The 18,144-nt window shown below is 44.3% G+C and overlaps 1 protein-coding gene and 1 long non-coding RNA gene across 7 annotated transcripts in view; one reads left to right on the forward strand and one right to left on the reverse strand.

The window, feature by feature from the left end:
* The first annotated feature begins 9,280 nt into the window (after window positions 1–9,280).
* Window positions 9,281–18,144, forward strand: part of LOC130294877 (uncharacterized) — a 31,545-nt gene continuing 22,681 nt past the window's right edge. The window contains exon 1 of the long non-coding RNA XR_008848644.1: window positions 9,281–9,373. This is a non-coding gene — a long non-coding RNA (uncharacterized LOC130294877). The remainder of the gene's footprint in view (window positions 9,374–18,144) is intronic.
* Window positions 9,373–18,144, reverse strand: part of BMF (Bcl2 modifying factor) — a 72,422-nt gene continuing 63,650 nt past the window's right edge. For all 6 annotated transcript variants that reach the window (XM_056545005.1, XM_056545006.1, XM_056545007.1 and 3 more), the window contains one exon: window positions 9,373–9,808. In XM_056545005.1, coding sequence (XP_056400980.1) covers window positions 9,710–9,808 — 99 coding nt within the window. In that variant the 3' untranslated portion in view covers window positions 9,373–9,709. The remainder of the gene's footprint in view (window positions 9,809–18,144) is intronic.

An 18,144-nucleotide genomic window follows, 5' to 3' on the forward strand; every position in this document is an offset into this window, starting at 1 on the left:
CATCAGCTGCTGTATGCTCCAGAGGAAGTTGTGTGGTTCTTTCCAGTCTGACCACAGTGCTCTGGGCTACCACCTAAGTCTGTGTCAGGACCTGTCCAGAGTCCCCATAGCAAACCTCTCCTGCTCAGGACAGTTCTTGCCATGGACAGTGGTGTCAGCAGAGAGCACTGTGGTCAGACTGGAAAGGACTACACAAGTTTCTCCGGAGCATACAGCAGCTGATAAGTACTGGAAGGATTAAGATTTTTAAATAGAAGTAATTTACGAATATGTTTAACTTTCTGGCACCAGTTGATTTAAAACAAAATGTTTGTCCGGCGGAGTACCCCTTTAAGGATAGTAGCTGGAATGCTCCCCGCTGTGAAACACAGGATATGCCATGAATGCAGTGTGGTCTTATGCTGTTAGCGCAACTCCCACTCCAACATGTCTATGTTTCCCGCGTACAGTTTTTTTTTCTAGCATATTTACTCCTGTCAGGTATAAAAAAAAAAATAATAATCTACTTACCTCCGGCCACTCCCCTGATGCCTCTGTTTTCCTGCTGTGGTCCCCAGCGTCCCCCTATGGCCTGCTTGTGGCCTCCGGAGATGGTCAAGAAGCAGAAAATATCTAAGATTTACTTAAAGGGGTTATCCAGGAAAAAACTTATATATATATATAAACTGGCTCCAGAAAGTTAAACAAATTTGTAAATTACTTCTATTAAAAAAATCTTAATCCTTTCAGTACTCAAGCTGCTGAAGTTGAGTTGTTGTTTTTTCTGTCTAAGTGCTCTCTGATGACACCTGTCTCGGGAACCGCCCAGTTTAGAAGCAAATCCCCATAGCAAACCTCTTCTACTCTGTGCAGTTCCCGAGACAGACAGAGATGTCAGCAGAGAGCACTGTTGCCAGACAGAAAACAACAACCCAACTTCAGCAGCTGATAATTATTGAAAGGATTAAGATTTTTTAATAGAAGTAATTTAAAAAAAAATCTGTTTAACTTTCTGGAGCCAGTTGATATATATAAAAAAAAGCTTTTCCCTGGATAACCCCTTTAAAGGAGAACTCCGGCATAGGGTTTAAAAAAAAAAAAAAACATCTCCTTACCTCCCGCTGCTCCCCCGATGCCTCCGTTGTCCCACTGCGGTCCCTGATAAATAATAAACAATGTCAGAGTACTCCTTTAAGCAGATTGCATATAACAGCTCTGGAGGCCCTGGATCTCGAGATAGGTGCAGGTCCCAGAGGTAGGACCCACATCTATCAGTGATTTATGGGATAGACAAAAGGCAGCCATGGGATAGTCAGAGGGGTAAAATCTAAGGATATTCAAGAGGGCGTCAGATCAGAAGAAGATCAGAGGAGGCTGAACTGCAGGGGAGTGAGTACAGGATACGTAGGGGAAGTGAAGTGGAGGATATGACAGAAACTTGTTTAAACAGAAATAAACACTTAAAACAACACCATTAAAATGTAATTTTTTTACTTTTTTTATTCCAAATTTTTTCAGTAACAAATATCGAAATATCAGTGTGAACGAAAATCATATACAGATGAAATATAGAAAGAAAATATACACTGCAAGCCCTGAGGTCACACAGGATTTAAAGGGGTACTACCGTGGAAAACTTTTTTTTTTTTTTTTAAATCAACTGGTGCCAGAAAGTTAAACAGAAAAAATCTTAATCCTTCTAGTACTTATTAGCTGCTGAATACTACAGAGGAAAATTCTTTTCTTTTTGGAACACAGAGCTCTTTGCTGACATCACGAGCACAGTGCTCTCTGCTGACATCTCTGTCCATTTTAGGAACTGACCAGAGTAGAAGAAAATCCCCATAGCAAACATATGCTGCTCTATTTAAAAATCTTAATCCTTCCAGTACTTTTTAGGGGCTATATACTACAGAGGAAATGCTTATCTTTTTAGATTTCTCTGATGTCATGACCACAGTGCTCTCTGCTGACCTCTGCTGTCTATTTTAGGTACTGTCCGGAGCAGCATATGTTTGCTATGAGGATTTTCTCCTGTTCAGGACAGCATTTCCTCTGTAGTATATAGCCCCTAAAAAGTACTGGAAGGATTAAGATTTGTAAATAGAAGTAATTTACAAATCTGATTAACTTTCTGGCACCAGTTGATTTAAAAAAAAAGTTTTCCACGGTAGTACCCCTTTAACTACTTTATTCTGTTCTCATCCTAGAACAACAAAGCCAACTAGTTTTTTAAAGGGGTATTCCAGGAAAAACCTTTTTTTATATATATCAACTGGCTCCGGAAAGTTAAACAGATTTGTAAATTACTTCTATTAAAAAATCTCAATCCTTCCAATAGTTATTAGCTTCTGACGTTTTCTGTCTAACTGCTCAATGATGATGTCACGTCCCGGGAGCTGTGCATGATGGGAGAATATCCCCATAGGAACTGCACAGCTCCCGGGACGTGAGTCATCAGAGAGCAGGTAGACAGAAACAACAACTCAACTTCAGAAGCTAATAACTATTGGAAGGATTGAGATTTTTTAATAGAAGTAATTTACAAATCTGTTTAACTTTCCAGAGCCAGTTGAGATATATATATATATATATATATATATATATATATATATATATAAAAAAGTTTTAGCCTGGAATACCCCTTTAAGGCTCTATTCACACAACAGAATTTCCGCTTACGGAATTCCGCCTCAAATTAGAGCCCATAGACTTCTATGGGATTCCGCACTCCAATTCACACTTTTGAATTTCCGCTTGCAGAATTCCGCAAGCGAAAATTCTGCCGTGTAAATAGACCCTAAGGGGTTTTCTGAGATCAGAGAGAAGGGTCTGGGTTTTTTTCAGTAACAGCGCCACTCTTGTCTATGGGCTGCATGTGGTATTGCAGTTAAAGGGGTTATCCAGGAAAAAAAAACACTTTTGTTTATATCTCAACTGGCTCCAGAAAGTTAAACAGATTTGTAAATTACTTCTATTAAAAAAAATCTTAATCCTTTCAGTACTTATGAGGTTCTGAAGTTGAGTTGTTCTTTTCTGTCTAAGTGCTCTCTGATGACACCTGTCTCAGGAACCACCCAGTTTTGAAGGAGTTTGCTATGGGGATTTGCTTCTAAACTGGGCGGTCCCCGAGACACGTGTCTTCAGAGGGGATTTAGACAGAAAAGAACAACTCAACTTCAGAAGCTCATAAGTACTGAAAGGATTAAGATTTTTTAATAGAAGTAATTTACAAATCTGTTTAACTTTCTGGAACCAGTTGATATATATATATATATATATATATATAAATTTTCCTGGATAACCCCTTTAAGTCACATTTAAATGAACCAGTTTGGGCAGCCTGTAAAGAATTGTGGCACCGTTTCCCGAAACAAATAAAGAATTTTTTTTTTTTCTAATCTCAGAGAATCCTTTTAACTACTATGTTGTTGGATACAATAAATTCTTATAATTACATTGTAAAAAGAAAATATCAAGATATTACATAAAAGTCAAGTCTATTGGTGAAATGTTTCATGACACTATTGCCATTAGAGATGAGCGAACTTACAGTAAATTCGATTCGTCACGAGCTTCTCGGCTCGGCAGTTGATGACTTTTCCTGCATAAATTAGTTCAGCTTTCAGGTGCTCTGGTGGCTGGAAAAGGTGGATACAGTCCTAGATGACTCTTTCCTAGGACTGTATCCACCTTTTCCAGCCCACCGGAGCACCTGAAGGCTGAACTAATTTATGCAGGATAAGTCCTCAACTGCCGAGCCGAGAAGTTCGTGACGAATCGAATTTACTGTAAGTTCGCTCATCTCTAATTGCCATCAATAAAACTAACTATATACAGTCATGGCCGTAAATGTTGGCACCCCTGGACCCCGTATAACAGTGGTCTTCAACCTGCGGACCTCCAGATGTTGCAAAACTACAACTCCCAGCATGCCCGGACAGCCAACGGCTGTCCGGGCATGCTGGGAGTTGTAGTTTTACAACATCTGGAGGTCCGCAGGTTGGAGACCACTGCCGTATAACTTTCCTATTTTTCCGTATAAGGGCCTGTACCTTTTCTGTGTATATGTGCCTTTTTGATCACTTTTTATTCAATTTTTTTCTGGAATGGGATGTGACCAAAAGTCAGGAATTTTTTACTTTGATATTGTTTTTTTCTTTTTTTTTACGTTTACGCCATTCACCAAACAGGATCATTAACATTACATTTTAAAACTTTGGACATTTCCATAATAATAATAATAATGATGCCGAATAGGTTTATTTATTAATTTTCCTTATTATTACTAAAATGGGAAAAAAGAGCGATGTCCTTTTTTATTGGGAGAGGGGCTTATTCACTATTTATTACTTAAAAAAAAAATATATATATATATATTTTAAGTCCCCATGGGACTTAGATATCTATTGAATATCTATTACCGGTCAGTGCTATGCATAGGCATAGCACTTATCGGTGATATTGGCAAACAATGTAAGGCACACCATATAGATGGATCCTGGAAGAGCGGCATGGAGGAAGTGAGGAAACCTCTGGCCACCATCTTGACCCATCGGACCCCCTCAATCATGCTGCAAGAATAGTCAACCCAAGCCCTGCAGATACTTTAGATGCGGTGATCAGTATTGATTGCGGCATCTGACGGGATATTGGCAGACATCAGTGTGATCGCTGACGTCCGCCATTATCCAGGAAGTCCCGCCTTGTTGCCATCACTGTGTTGCGCTCACTGTAAGTACCAGAGCGCAGTAACGTACAGGGGGTTAATGAAAAAAAGTTAGATTGATCTTTTAGAGTGTAAACAATATATATATATATATATATATATATATATATATATATGTATATGGATGGCCTTAGAACGGAAATTCTAATTTTGTGCTTTATTTGCATTTGTGGATTTTTGCTTTAAAGGGGTACTCCACCCCTAGACATCTTATCCCCTATCCAAAGGATAGGGGATAATATGTCTGATCGTGGGGGGTCTCATCGCTGGGGACCCCCACAATCTCGGCTGCGGCACCCCAGACATACGGATGACTGGCAATGTGGGGTGGAGGCTCGTGACGTCATGACGGCGCCCCACTTGCGATGTCACGGCCAAGTACCCTCAATGCAAGTCTATGGGACTTGCATTGAGGGTGGGGGGGCGTGGCCGTTACGTTGCGAGCCTCCAGGGCTTAACCCAACGCTTTAAACAAATGCCGGGTGCAGCACAGAGATCACCTGGGGTCCCAACGGCAGGACCCCCCCCCCCCCCCCGCCCGCCCCGCGATTAGACATCTTATCTCCTATCCTTTTGGATAGGGGATAAGATGTCTAGGGGCGGAGTACCCCTTTGCCAATCACATAATTGCAGAAAAAAGTGTAAAAAAAAAAAAAGCCCTCAGCACATGCAAAAACATATATATAAAAAGCAAAAAAATACGTAATGCTGTATGATACATAGAATTATACAGGTGATCTACATAGCATTATCATGGTCGTAAAAAGGTACTCATCGCACTCTGAGAGTTTTTTTTCCTTAACGGGGTGATCCAGTATGAGGGCCCATTTACACTACATATTCCCCAAGCGGAATTCCGCTCTGGAAAATACAGTGCAGTAGCCTCCTATTGTTTTCAATGGGGTTCTGCTGCACCATTCTCACTACTGCAAAAACTCAAGAACCCCAGACTCCGCATTAAGAATGAACATGTTCATTCTTTCTGCTGCAATATGTTGTGTGAATGAGACCTTAGAAAATCCATGTTTTTTTTCAAAAACAGCACCACTCCTGTCCACAGGTTGTGTGTAGTACTGCAGCCCAGTTCCATTCATTTTAAAGGGCTACTCCTCCCCTAGACATCTTATCCCCTGTCCAAACGATAGGAGATAAGATGTCTGATCGCGGAGGTTCTGCCGCTGGTGACCCCCGCGATCTCTCCTGCAGCACCACCTGTCATCTTGTGCATGGAGCAAGCTTCGCTTTGTGGCTGATGACTGGCGATGCAGGGATCGGGGGATTGTGATGTCACAGCCCTGCCCCCTCGTGATGTCACACCCCGCCCCTATATGCAAGTCTATGGGAAGGGGCATGGCCCCTTAGACTTGCATTGAGGGGGCGTGGCCGTGATGTCATGGCCCCCCGCAACCTGCACCCAGCGTTCTGAACAAAATGTTCCGAACGCTGGGGCATTGTAGTACCCCTTTAAGTGTCAGGGAGGTGTGGCTGAGCTGCTTACATTCCACACCATTGCTCCCCTACTGGGTCCTTCTCACCTCCCTGCCCTGGGTTACTGACCTACATGGCTCGGCTATGAATGGACAATGTGTTTGACTATTTTCGGCACTCCCATAGACAACGTACGGAGCAAGGGTTGAGTCGGGTAGACCAGAGCATTTAGACTCCTGTTCTGAAGATTTGTGGTGTCTGAGCCGTATTCCGCTGGATTTCCCTCACCTTTTTGGTATAGCAGGATAAGCTATAGTCTTACAGTAGTCACCTAGTTGTTGCAGAGTTACCTGTAAAGTAAAGTTCACATATACCTGAGAACATCAACTGCATCTATCCTCAATAGAGTAAACTTCTGAGACAAGGTTCATCCTGGGGCTGTCCTCAGCTGCTCTGGTGCTTCTCTTATAGTATATTGCTCCATATCTGTCAAGGTCGGGGTAAGTGAATCCCTGGCTGTTATCTCTCTAGCCTCAAAGATTGAACAAAGGTTCCTCACTCAGCTTCAGTGTCCATCTCTAAGCAGGTTAACGTATAAATGATAGAAAGAACAATACAAAGGGGAAACTACACTAAGCACTGTGTTTGCCTTGTATAACCAGTATATACCTCCCTATGATACTACCGGCCCTATAGTTGAAGGGGTTGTCTGACACCAGAACACATTATTTATTGTTTTTGGCTTAGATGCCTATGACTAAGGGGTGACCTCCCCCAAAACGTGTCAAGCTTTTATCTGTTCTGCTGAGATGTTTGTACAGCCTGGCTTTTAAAGGGGTACTTCACTGCCCCAGAGTTCGTAACATTTTGTTCCGAATGCTGGGTGCGGGCTGTGGGGTCGTGACGTCACTGCATTGACTTGCATTGAGGGGGCGTAGCGTGACGTCACGACCCCCGCACCCAGCGCTCGGAACAAAATGTTCCGAACACTGGGGCAGTGGAGTACCCCTTTAAGATGTCTCAATAATGTGAAATTCTACTTTAAGAGTATGTTCCCACATGCCGTATTTTGCTGTGTATTTGCTGCTGCGTGTTTTCCTACCCATTGAAGTCAATGGGTAGAGAAATCGTCTGCATATTTTGCTACTCATTGACTTCAGTGAGAACAAAAATATACAGCAGCAAATACGCAGCAAAATGCGGCATGTGGGAACATACCCTTAAAGGGGTATTCTTGGTTTATACATCTTATCCCCTATCCAAAAAAAGGTGAAAAGATGTATAAACCCGGAATACCCCTTTAATGATTCTCCGCTGGAATCTTATGCAGTTTCTCTTCATACTTATCACTACATCTGCGTATCTTCCGGGCGTCTGTAATGCAAGTACCAGAACCCTCTGCTTATCCCTGAAAAAAGGCACTTACTAATATACTCTATTTAAAAAAATAAAAGGCAGATCATCCGATTTCAGTTCTCATCATAAGGTCCTGAACAGTCTCGGTATCAGCCGTGAGAATAAAATAAAAGGCCTCTATATCAGGTGCTGCTTCACTCCAAGAGAAAGTTGAATCCGTAGATGGTATTCTAATGCCTATGGCATATGTTTATTGAAGAGTACAATAATAAAACAATAACGCGTTTCGGGGGTTTAGTCCCCCCTTCCTCAGATGTATCAGCTGTGAGTTATTTTACCTATTGGGCTGAGCTACACAGTGTTCACTAGTCGCCTCCCGTCACAGCGAGGAGAGGAAAGCTTGTTGTAGTATCAAAGCGGCAGAAAAAATAAATGGCGGCTAGAATAGGACGTGCATCGCAGTTTAGAAAATTAAAGTATATTAGTAAGTGCATTTATCTCTCATGTTACAGACATTACCTATCTTTTTCTTAATTATAATTTCTTAATCCATGCAACAATATTTCAAAGAATGAACTCCTAAAACTCCAATTTTATTAACTTGGAAAACTCCACTTTTGGACACACATTTACATCATTGTACAGTTACAATCTTTAGAACCGGGACAGATGCTCGGCAGCCGCGACGAGTATATAGAGTGAATTTAACACTTGCAATGCGATCATCAGTGTTGTGCCTGAATTGGCGCAACACGGAAAGGTGAGTGTGCCAATCTCACCTGAAGTATTTTTAATTTTTTTTTGTAATTTGTTGTTTTATTGTAATTTTATAATCCTTGTATTTTAGCACAATTACGGCACTTAGATAGCGCCCCCTTTGTTCCTCTCTTTTATTTATTTATTTTTTATATTTTTACCGCAACCTTTGTGCAGAATAAAAACAAAAATTCAGTAGACTATGATTTTGGATGCTGTTTCGTAAATTGACCAAATGCAACCACCTCTTTAAAAGAGGTACTCCATTCCACCAGTGTTCGGAATATTTAGTTCTGAATGCTGGGTGCGGGTTTTGGGGGTCACCATGCCCCCCCTCCTCATGATGTCACTCCCCGCCCCCTCAAAGCAAGGCTATGGGAGGGGGCGTAACTGCCGTCACGCCCCCTCCCATAGACTTGCATTGAGGGGGCGGGGCGTGAAATCATGATGGGGGCGTGGCGACCCCAGAGCCCGCACCCAAGGTTCAGAACTAAATGTTTAGAACGATGGGGAGTGTAGTACCCCTTTAAGACTCGCAACTCAAGTCAAGTGGTTGGAGTTTCCCTTTAATTTCTCTTATTGCTGCTAATATCAATGAAAGCATTATACAAAACAAAAAGCCAGCAGACTATTGATATAAACATAAAATATCTCCTACTGACATGGTGAACACCTCATAACATATTGGGTGTAGACGGAGCATAGGAAGCCCCCAAAAAATCATGGATCCAGATCTTCGCTCCTCGCCATCTGGTGGTGCTTGTATGCCCTTGTGCCCATTCATTCAGCCCATAGGAATGAAGGATAAGGCAAAACCTAAGGTGGGCCACTTTTTCATGGGTCGACGTGTATGTATTTTTCTTGGTTGTATGTGAATATCACGAATGGGTTAGCCTCTCCTAAAGAAGCTATAAACTGTTCTTGATCATCGTTTACTAGGTTAACCACAAAAATATCTCTGTATGTGATATATGACGATGTCTAGGACAAATATATACACACTTTATATGTTTTTGTTCTCAGTTCTCCATAAAAAAAAGATCACATTTTTGATAACGGACATCTTATATGGGCTCTACCTGCTCTTCCTTCCTTCACATGAACATTTGATGTTGCCCAAGCAGGGTAAGTATTGGATAAGTCCTGGTTTTTAAGTCGATTTTCGGAGGTAGGTCCTGAAATGTTGTACTTGCATCTCTTCTGTACCTGCTGGAAAAATAGAAAATCCTCTCCTCCCATAGTTTTAGGTTCGGTTGTGTAAAACTTTTGCGGCTCATTTGCGGAAACAAAACACGTCATCCCGGTTCAGTTCCGGTTGAGTCCGCAGATGTCAACACGAGTTGTAGTCTCAACAGTGTTTGACCAGAAATCCCTGATGAGGCTGGAACACCTTCTGTAACCAACCACAGAATGGTCCAGTGATGCCATAAGCTGAGCGGGTCTTGACTCACCGAGAAAAATTCACCTCTGGAAACCACCCCTGTTCCTCTCACGATGAACCACCAAGTTTCGAAGGAAGAGCAGTATCTGGAACCAGATTTGGTTTCGATTTTGTTGAATCTGCAACACAGTAAACGTAAAATACATTCAGTACAAACCCAGTGGGACCCAAAAACTCATCCAAGTGTGCATCTAATAAAAATACACTTTTGAAGGTCATCTTCATGATGTTGTTCTTCACAATGAAGCAGAACATGAAATTTACCTTGACATGGACCACGAGTTGTGAACCCCCAATGGGTCACTGGTTGTTCAATTGGATTCACAGTAGAATCTCCCAATAGTGGACACTCACAGGCAATAAAAAAAAGTGGCCGCTATTAAGAGATGTCCTCTATTGGGAAAAAAAGGCTTAAAAATCTTTCTGAATGACCGAATTCTGTCCTGTACTCACTCCAGAGTGTAATTACCCATAAAACATAATAAAAAGGAACATTACAGTAGAATCTCCCAGTGCCGTTTAATCTCCCCTTATGCCTCCCCGTATGATTTTATCCCCCTTTATCCCCTGTGCCACCTTATTCCCCCATGCCTTGTGCCAAATTATCCCCCCATTACCACCTGTGCCACATCATTTCCCCTTGATCCCTCTGTGCCATATCATTCTCCAATTATTACCCTCTGTGTAAATTCATCAAACCCCCCCCCCCCCCTTTATAAAGTGGCACAGGGGGATACAGAGGAATGAAATGGCACAGGGGGATACAGAGGAATGAAATGGCACAGGGGGATAAAGAGGAATGAAATGGAACAGGGGGGATAAAGGGGGAATGAAATGGCACAGGGGGATAAAGAGGAATGAAATGGTACAGGGGGATAAAGGGGGAATTAAATGGCACAGGGGGATAAAGGGGAATGAAATGGCACAGGGGGATAAAGAGGAATGAAATGGTACAGGGGGATAAAGGGGGAATGAAATGGCACAGGGGGGATAAAGGGGGAATGCAACGGCACAGGGGGATAGAGGGGAATGAAATGGCACAGGGGGATAAAGGGGGAATTAAATGGCACAGGGGGATAAAGGGGGAATGAAATGGCGCAGGGGGATAAAGGGGAATGAAATGGCACAGGGGGGATAAAGGGGGAATGAAATGGCACAGGGGGGATAAAGAGGAATGAAATGGCACAGGGGGATAAGGGGAATGAAATGGCACAGGGGGATAAAGGGGGAATGAAATGGCACAGGGGGGATAAAAGGGGAATGAAATGGCACAGGGGGATAAAGGGGAATGAAATGGCACAGGGGGATAGAGGGGGATGAAATGGCACAGGGGGATAAAGGGGGAATGAAATGGCACAGGGGGATAAAGGGGGAATGAAATGGCACAGAGGGATAAAGAGGAATGAAATGGCACAGGGGGATGAAATGGCACAGGGGGATAAAGGGGAATGAAATGGCACAGGGGGATAGAGGGGGATGAAATGGCACAGGGGGATAAAGGGGGAATGAAATGGCACAGGGGGATAAAGGGGGAATGAAATGGCACAGAGGGATAAAGAGGAATGAAATGGCACAGGGGGATGAAATGGCACAGGGGGATAAAGGGGAATGAAATGGCACAGGGGGATAAAGGGGGATGAAATGGCACAGGGGGATAAAGGGGAATGAAATGGCACAGGGGGATAAAGGGGGAATGAAATGGCACAGGGGGATAAAAGGGAAATGAAATGGTACAGGGGGATAAAGGGGAATTAAATGGCACAGGGGGATAGAGGGGAATGAAATGGCCCAGGGGGATAAAGGGGGATGAAATGGTACAGGGGGATAAAGGGGGAATGAAATGGCACAGGGGGAGAAAGAGGAATGAAATGGCACAGGAGGATGAAGAGGAATGAAATGGCACAGGGGGATAAAGGGGGAATGAAATGGCACAGGGGATAAAGGGGGAATGAAATGGCACAGGGGGGATAAAGGGGGAATGAAATGGCACAGGGGGATAGAGGGGAATGAAATGGCACAGGGGGATAAAGGGGGAATTAAATGGCACAGGGGGATAAAGGGGGAATGAAATGGCGCAGGGGGATAAAGGGGAATGAAATGGCACAGGGGGGATAAAGGGGGAATGAAATGGCACAGGGGGGATAAAGAGGAATGAAATGGCACAGGGGGATAAGGGGAATGAAATGGCACAGGGGGATAAAGGGGGAATTAAATGGCACAGGGGGGATAAAAGGGGAATGAAATGGCACAGGGGGATAAAGGGGAATGAAATGGCACAGGGGGATAGAGGGGAATGAAATGGCACAGGGGGATAAAGGGGGAATGAAATGGCACAGGGGGATAAAGGGGGAATGAAATGGCACAGAGGGATAAAGAGGAATGAAATGGCACAGGGGGATAAAGGGGGATGAAATGGCACAGGGGGATAAAGGGGAATGAAATGGCACAGGGGGATAAAGGGGGATGAAATGGCACAGGGGGATAAAGGGGAATGAAATGGCACAGGGGGAGAAAGGGGAATGAAATGGCACAGGGGGATAAAGGGAAATGAAATGGTACAGGGGGATAAAGGGGAATTAAATGGCACAGAGGGATAGAGGGGAATGAAATGGCCCAGGGGGATAAAGGGGGATGAAATGGTACAGGGGGATAAAGGGGGAATGAAATGACACAGGGGGATAAAGAGGAATGAAATGGCACAGGAGGATGAAGAGGAATGAAATGGCACAGGGGGATAAAGGGGGAATGAAATGGCACAGGGGATAAAGAGGAATGAAATGGCACAGGGGGAGAAAGGGGAATGAAATGGCACAGGGGGATAAAGGGGAATGAAATGGCACAGGGGGGATGAAGGGTAATGAAATGGCACAGGGGGATAAAGGGGAATTAAATGGCACAGGGGGATAGAGGGGAATGAAATGGCACAGGGGGATAAAGAGGAATGAAATGGCACAAAGGGGATAAAGGGGGATGAAATGGCACAGGGGGATAAAGAGGAATGAAATGGCACAGGAGGATAGAGGGGAATGAAATGGCACAGGGGGGATAAAGGGGGGATGAAATGGCACAGGGGGATAAAGGGGAATGAAATGGCACAGGGGGATAAAGGGGGAATGAAATGGCACAGGGGGATAGAGGGGAATTAAATGGCACAGGGGGATAGAGGGGAATGAAATGGCACAGGGGGATAGAGGGGAATGAAATGGCACAGGGGGATAAAGGAGAATGAAATGGCACAGGGGGATAAAGGGGGAATGAAATGGCACAGGGGGATAAAGGGGGAATGAAATGGCACAGGGGGATAAAGGGGGAATGAAATGGCACAGGGGGATAAAGAGGAATGAAATGGCACAAAGGGGATAAAGGGGGATGAAATGGCACAGGGGGATAAAGAGGAATGAAATGGCACAGGGGGATAGAGGGGAATTAAATGGCACAGGGGGATAAAGGGGGATGAAATGGCACAGGGGGATAAAGGGGGATGAAATGGCACAGGGGGATAAAGGGGGAATGAAATGGCACAGGGAGATAGAGGGGAATGAAATGGCACAGGGGGATAAAGGGGAATGAAATGGCACAGGGGGATAAAGGGGGAATGAAATGGCACAGGGGGATAAAGGGGGAATGAAATGGCACAGGGGGATTAAGGGGGAATGAAATGGCACAGGGGGATGAAGAGGAATAAAATGGCCCAGGGGATAGAGGGGAATGAAATGGCACAGGGGGATAAAGGGGAATGAAATGGCACTGGGGGGATAAAGGGGGGATGAAATGGCACAGGGAGATAAGGGGGAATGAAATGGCACAGGGGGGTAAAGGGGGAATGAAATGGCACAGGGGGGTAAAGGGGGAATGAAATGGCAAAAAAAAGGGGGGTATGATATGGCACAGGGGAATAAAGTGGCACAAGGGGGGGGGATCAGGAAAGAAGAGGGGTGAATGATGTGGCCAACAGACGTACAGGAGCAGGAGACTACTGTTTAAACAGCGTTTTTCTTCTTCTGTGCTGGGGCTTCTTCAGGGAAGTGCAGCAGGGGCCTGGGCCCCTTGCCGGGTGATTGGCTGTACCCCCTGACAGCAGCCCTGTGTACAAGGTAGGGCCGGCATATAAGCCTGGTTGTCCCCTATTGGGACTGTTTTGTCCCCTATTGGGAGTGTTTTTTCGCCTAATGGGAGTGTTTTGTCCCCTACTGTCCCCTATTAGGAGTGTTCCGTGCCTTAATGGGAGTGTTTTGGCCCCTATTTTGAGTGTTTTGGCCCCTATTAGGAGTGTTTTGTCACCTAATGGGAGTGTTTTGTCCCCTACTGTCCCCTATTGGGAGTGTTTTGTCCCCTACTGTCCCCTATTGGGAGTGTTTTGTCCCCTACTGTTCCCTATTGGGAGTGTTTTGTCCCCTACTGTCCCCTATTGGGTGTGTTTTGTCCCCTTTTGGGAGTGTTTTGTCCCCTACTTTCCCCTATTGGGAGTGTTTTGTCCCCTACTGTCCCCTATTGGGAGTGTTTTGTCCCCTACTGTCCCCTATTGGGAGTGTTTTGTCCCCTACTGTTCCCTATTGGGAGTGTTTTGTCCCCTACTGTCCCCTACTGGGTGTGTTTTGTCCCCTTTTGGGAGTGTTTTGTCCCCTACTTTCCCCTATTGGGAGTGTTTTGTCCCCTATTGGGAGTGTTTTGTCCCCTACTGTCCTCTATTGGGAGTGTTTTGACCCCTATTGGGAGTGTTTTGCCCCCTTTCAGGTGTATCCACGACTGCTATTGGGAATGTTCCCTATTCAGAGGGTGCAAATACATTAAGTCTTATGGGACTCCGCCGGGGAATTGAAAACTGTCCACTATTGGGAGGTGTCCGCTAAGGGAGATTTTACTGTATTTTACTTCTCTTTAATAACAGTATTCACACCTGTAGAATTAAAGGGATTATCCCCAGTCTTTAACCCCTTCGTGACCCACACATTCCAAAACCCATAACTTTTTATTTTTCCAATGACAAAGCTGTCTTAGGGCTTGTTTTTTGCAGGACAGTTGTACTTTTCATTGGCTTACTTTATTTTATCATATCGATGGCCTATCAGAATTAGTTTGCTGCAGGTCAGACTCCTAGGACTCCCGCCGATCAACTGTTTGAGGAGGCCGCTTTGCATAGTTACAACGACCATGTGATTTGTCGATACTGTGCAAGGCACTACTGTGTAGAGCAGTGGTCTCTAACTGTGGCCCTCCAGATGTTGCCAAACGTCAACTCCCAGCATGCCTGGACAGCTAACGGCTGTCCGGGCATGCTGGGAGTTGAAGTTTTGCAACATCGGAAGGGCCACAATTTGAGACCACTGGTGTAGAGTGTTCTCTTAAAGGGGTATTCCAGCTTTATACATCGCAGGGGTCCCACCCCCAGCTAGCATTCCATGTCAAACGGGGACCTGACATCACGGCCCCCTAGTGCCGTCACACCACGCCCCCTCCATTCATGTCTATGGGAGGGGGCGTGACGGCCGTCACGCCCCCTTCCATAGACATGAAAGGAGGGGGCGTGGCTGTGAAATCACGCCCCCATCTCAGAGGCAGCGCCCGGCACAGAATGCCGGTGGCTGCACCGAGATCATGGGGGTCCCCAGCGGCGGGACCCCTGGGATCATACATCTTATCCCCTATCCTTTGGATAGGGGATAAGATGTATAAGGCCGGAATACCCCTTTAAATGGGACAGGGCTGCAGTACCTTGCACTTACAAATAGTGCTGTTGAAGTACGGATAGACTTGTAACCCAGCAACAGTGCTCACGTGACCTACAACCTGTCAAAACAGCTAAGTGATTGGGGGGAAGGGGTGCCGGGAGTCGGACCCCCACTGTTCTAATACCGACGGTGTATCCTTGGGATAGGCCATCAATTTTTAAAGACTGTAAAGCCCCTTTAATAAGCATATTAACACCTGACACTCTTTACAAGTCTGACATACAGGCCCATATTGTCTACCCAGTGAGCTCCACTTACATACCCCTTCTCGGGTTTCAGTAAAGTCGATGTAAACCAACGTGTTTAGAAAGCGCGGCAATCTGACGACGATGCATATGAGTTTGTAGGTCACATCACAGTTTAACCACCCTTTTTATCTACTAAAATTGGCCTACTTAGGGTAGGGTCACATGTAACAGATCCACAGCAATCCGCCACTAAGAGCAGCCACACGGGGGATCTGCGAGTAGCCACGCGCTTGCGCAGTGTACTTAGACATCGCGGGCGCTCTGCAACAGGTTTTAACGTGATAAAGAGCTGCAGCCCTAGAGCTGTAGGGTGTATAACTACTATAAATATCCCATAGAGACAGCAGCAGTATACAGATAGAGCTGAAGGGGAGGTGTATAACTACTATAAATATCCAGATCCCATAGAGACAGCAGCAGCAGTATACAGATAGAGCTGGAGGGGAGGTGTATAACTACTATATATCCTGATCCCATAGAGATAGCAACCAGATACAGATAGAGCTGGAGGGGATGTGTAAAAGTAATGTATATCCTAATCCCATAGAGATAGCAGAAGCAGTATACAGATAGAGCTGGAGGGGATGTGTAAAAGTACTATATATCCTAATCCCATAGAGATAGCAGAAGCAGTATACAGATAGAGCTGGAGGGGGAGGAGTGGAATTATTATATATCCTGATCCAATAGATATAGCAGCAGTAAACAGATAGAGCTGGAGGGAAGGTATATAACTTCTATATATCCTGATCCCATAGAGATAGCAGCAACAGTATACAGATAGAGCTGGAGAAGAAGTGTATAATGACTATATATCCTAATCCCATAGAGATAGCAGCAGCAGTATACAGATAGAGCTGTAGGGCAGATGTGTAACTAATATATATCCTGATTCCATAGAGATAGCAGCAGCAGTATACAGATAGAGCTGTAGGGGAGATGTATAACTAATATATATCCTGATTCCATATAGATAGCAGCAGCAGTATATAGATAGGGGAGGTGTATAACTATCATATATCCTGATCCCTTAGATATATAGTTTGCAACAGCTGGAGGCACGCTGGTTGGGAGACACTAAGATACAAGTTATAACCTTACACGCTCATTTAACAAACCTCTTGTCTACGCTAAGCCGAGCAGTCTGAAGTAAAAGACTCTTTTATTAGATAAACCAGTGAAATATCTCAGATCTGCAGCTGCAGACTTTTCTGTAAATCCCAGGCTGGAGGGCGAGCAGAGACCCATCTGTAAGTGATTTCATGCTGCGCAGGTCACAGGGTTAATCTTTAACTAAAACCACACTGCTGAGGCAGCAAAAGCTACAGTATAAAAACATCACCATCCTCCTTCCTCCTCCTTGCACCAGCATCACTCTGATAGTACGTCGTCTATATAGCGTTCACTTATCACACTGTCCCATATATTACAATCCATGTAGGATATGTTGATACCAAATTGTTGGACAGTATCTCCCACAAGTGAGTCCACACTAAAGTTTCAAGGTCTTGGCAATCTTCTTATAGCCTAAGCCATCTTTATGTAGAGCAACAATTATTTCTTTAAATGGGCACTGTCAGATATACATCTTGGCAAAACAATAGTTTTTCTAATATACTTCTTTAAAAATTCACATTTTATTAAAGAAAACTGCCTCTGAAAATCCCACCACTAGGGGTCACCATACCTCCTGGGACACTTATGAGTCCCACAGCAGCATGCGTGTCCAGGGGTCATGGACACAAGATGGCTGATTGACAAGGCTGCAGGAGGAACACAGCCTGCAGCAACACTGCTGTAATACAGAGTTTACCAAATATGTGCCTCCAGCTGTTGAAAAACTACAACTCCAAGCATGCCTGGACGTAGGCACACAGCTGAAGGCAACACTGCTGCAAAAAAAGAGTTATCTAAACACTGTACCTCCAACTATTCCAAAACTACAAGTCCCTGAATTACAGGACTGGCAAAGGATTATACACATGAATGACAGAGGGAAAATATATAAAAAGTATGCATACAAAAAAACACTGTACTTTTAGCACTAAACCTTTGCACTAATTTAGGAAGATGTAAGTTATACACTCACCATATTGTCTTTGGTGGTCGAAGACAGGCAATATCCAAAAATCATTGAGTGTGTACAGCATAAAGCTAGAGGAAAGGGTTACAGAGCAGGGTTTCCAGGCTCCCAGAGCAGTGAGTCAGGAGAGTGAGGGAGAGGGAGGAGTCATCACAGTTAAGGCAAGAGAAGGACACCCCCCCGCCCTTTGGCAAAATGGAAAAGACATTGAGCAGCTGTAATATACTATTTTTTAAGTGAAATATTGGTGATAGATACATAAAAATTACATGTACATGATCAGGATGAGGTACTGAGCAACATATGTTTTTTTTTTTTTGTGGGATCTGACAGGTACGCTTTAAGATCCTCAGAGAGTTCTTTGCCATAAGGTGCCTTGTTGATCCACCAGTGAA

Source organism: Hyla sarda, chromosome 11, assembly GCF_029499605.1.
Source record: "Hyla sarda isolate aHylSar1 chromosome 11, aHylSar1.hap1, whole genome shotgun sequence".
Classification (NCBI taxonomy): domain Eukaryota; kingdom Metazoa; phylum Chordata; class Amphibia; order Anura; family Hylidae; genus Hyla; species Hyla sarda.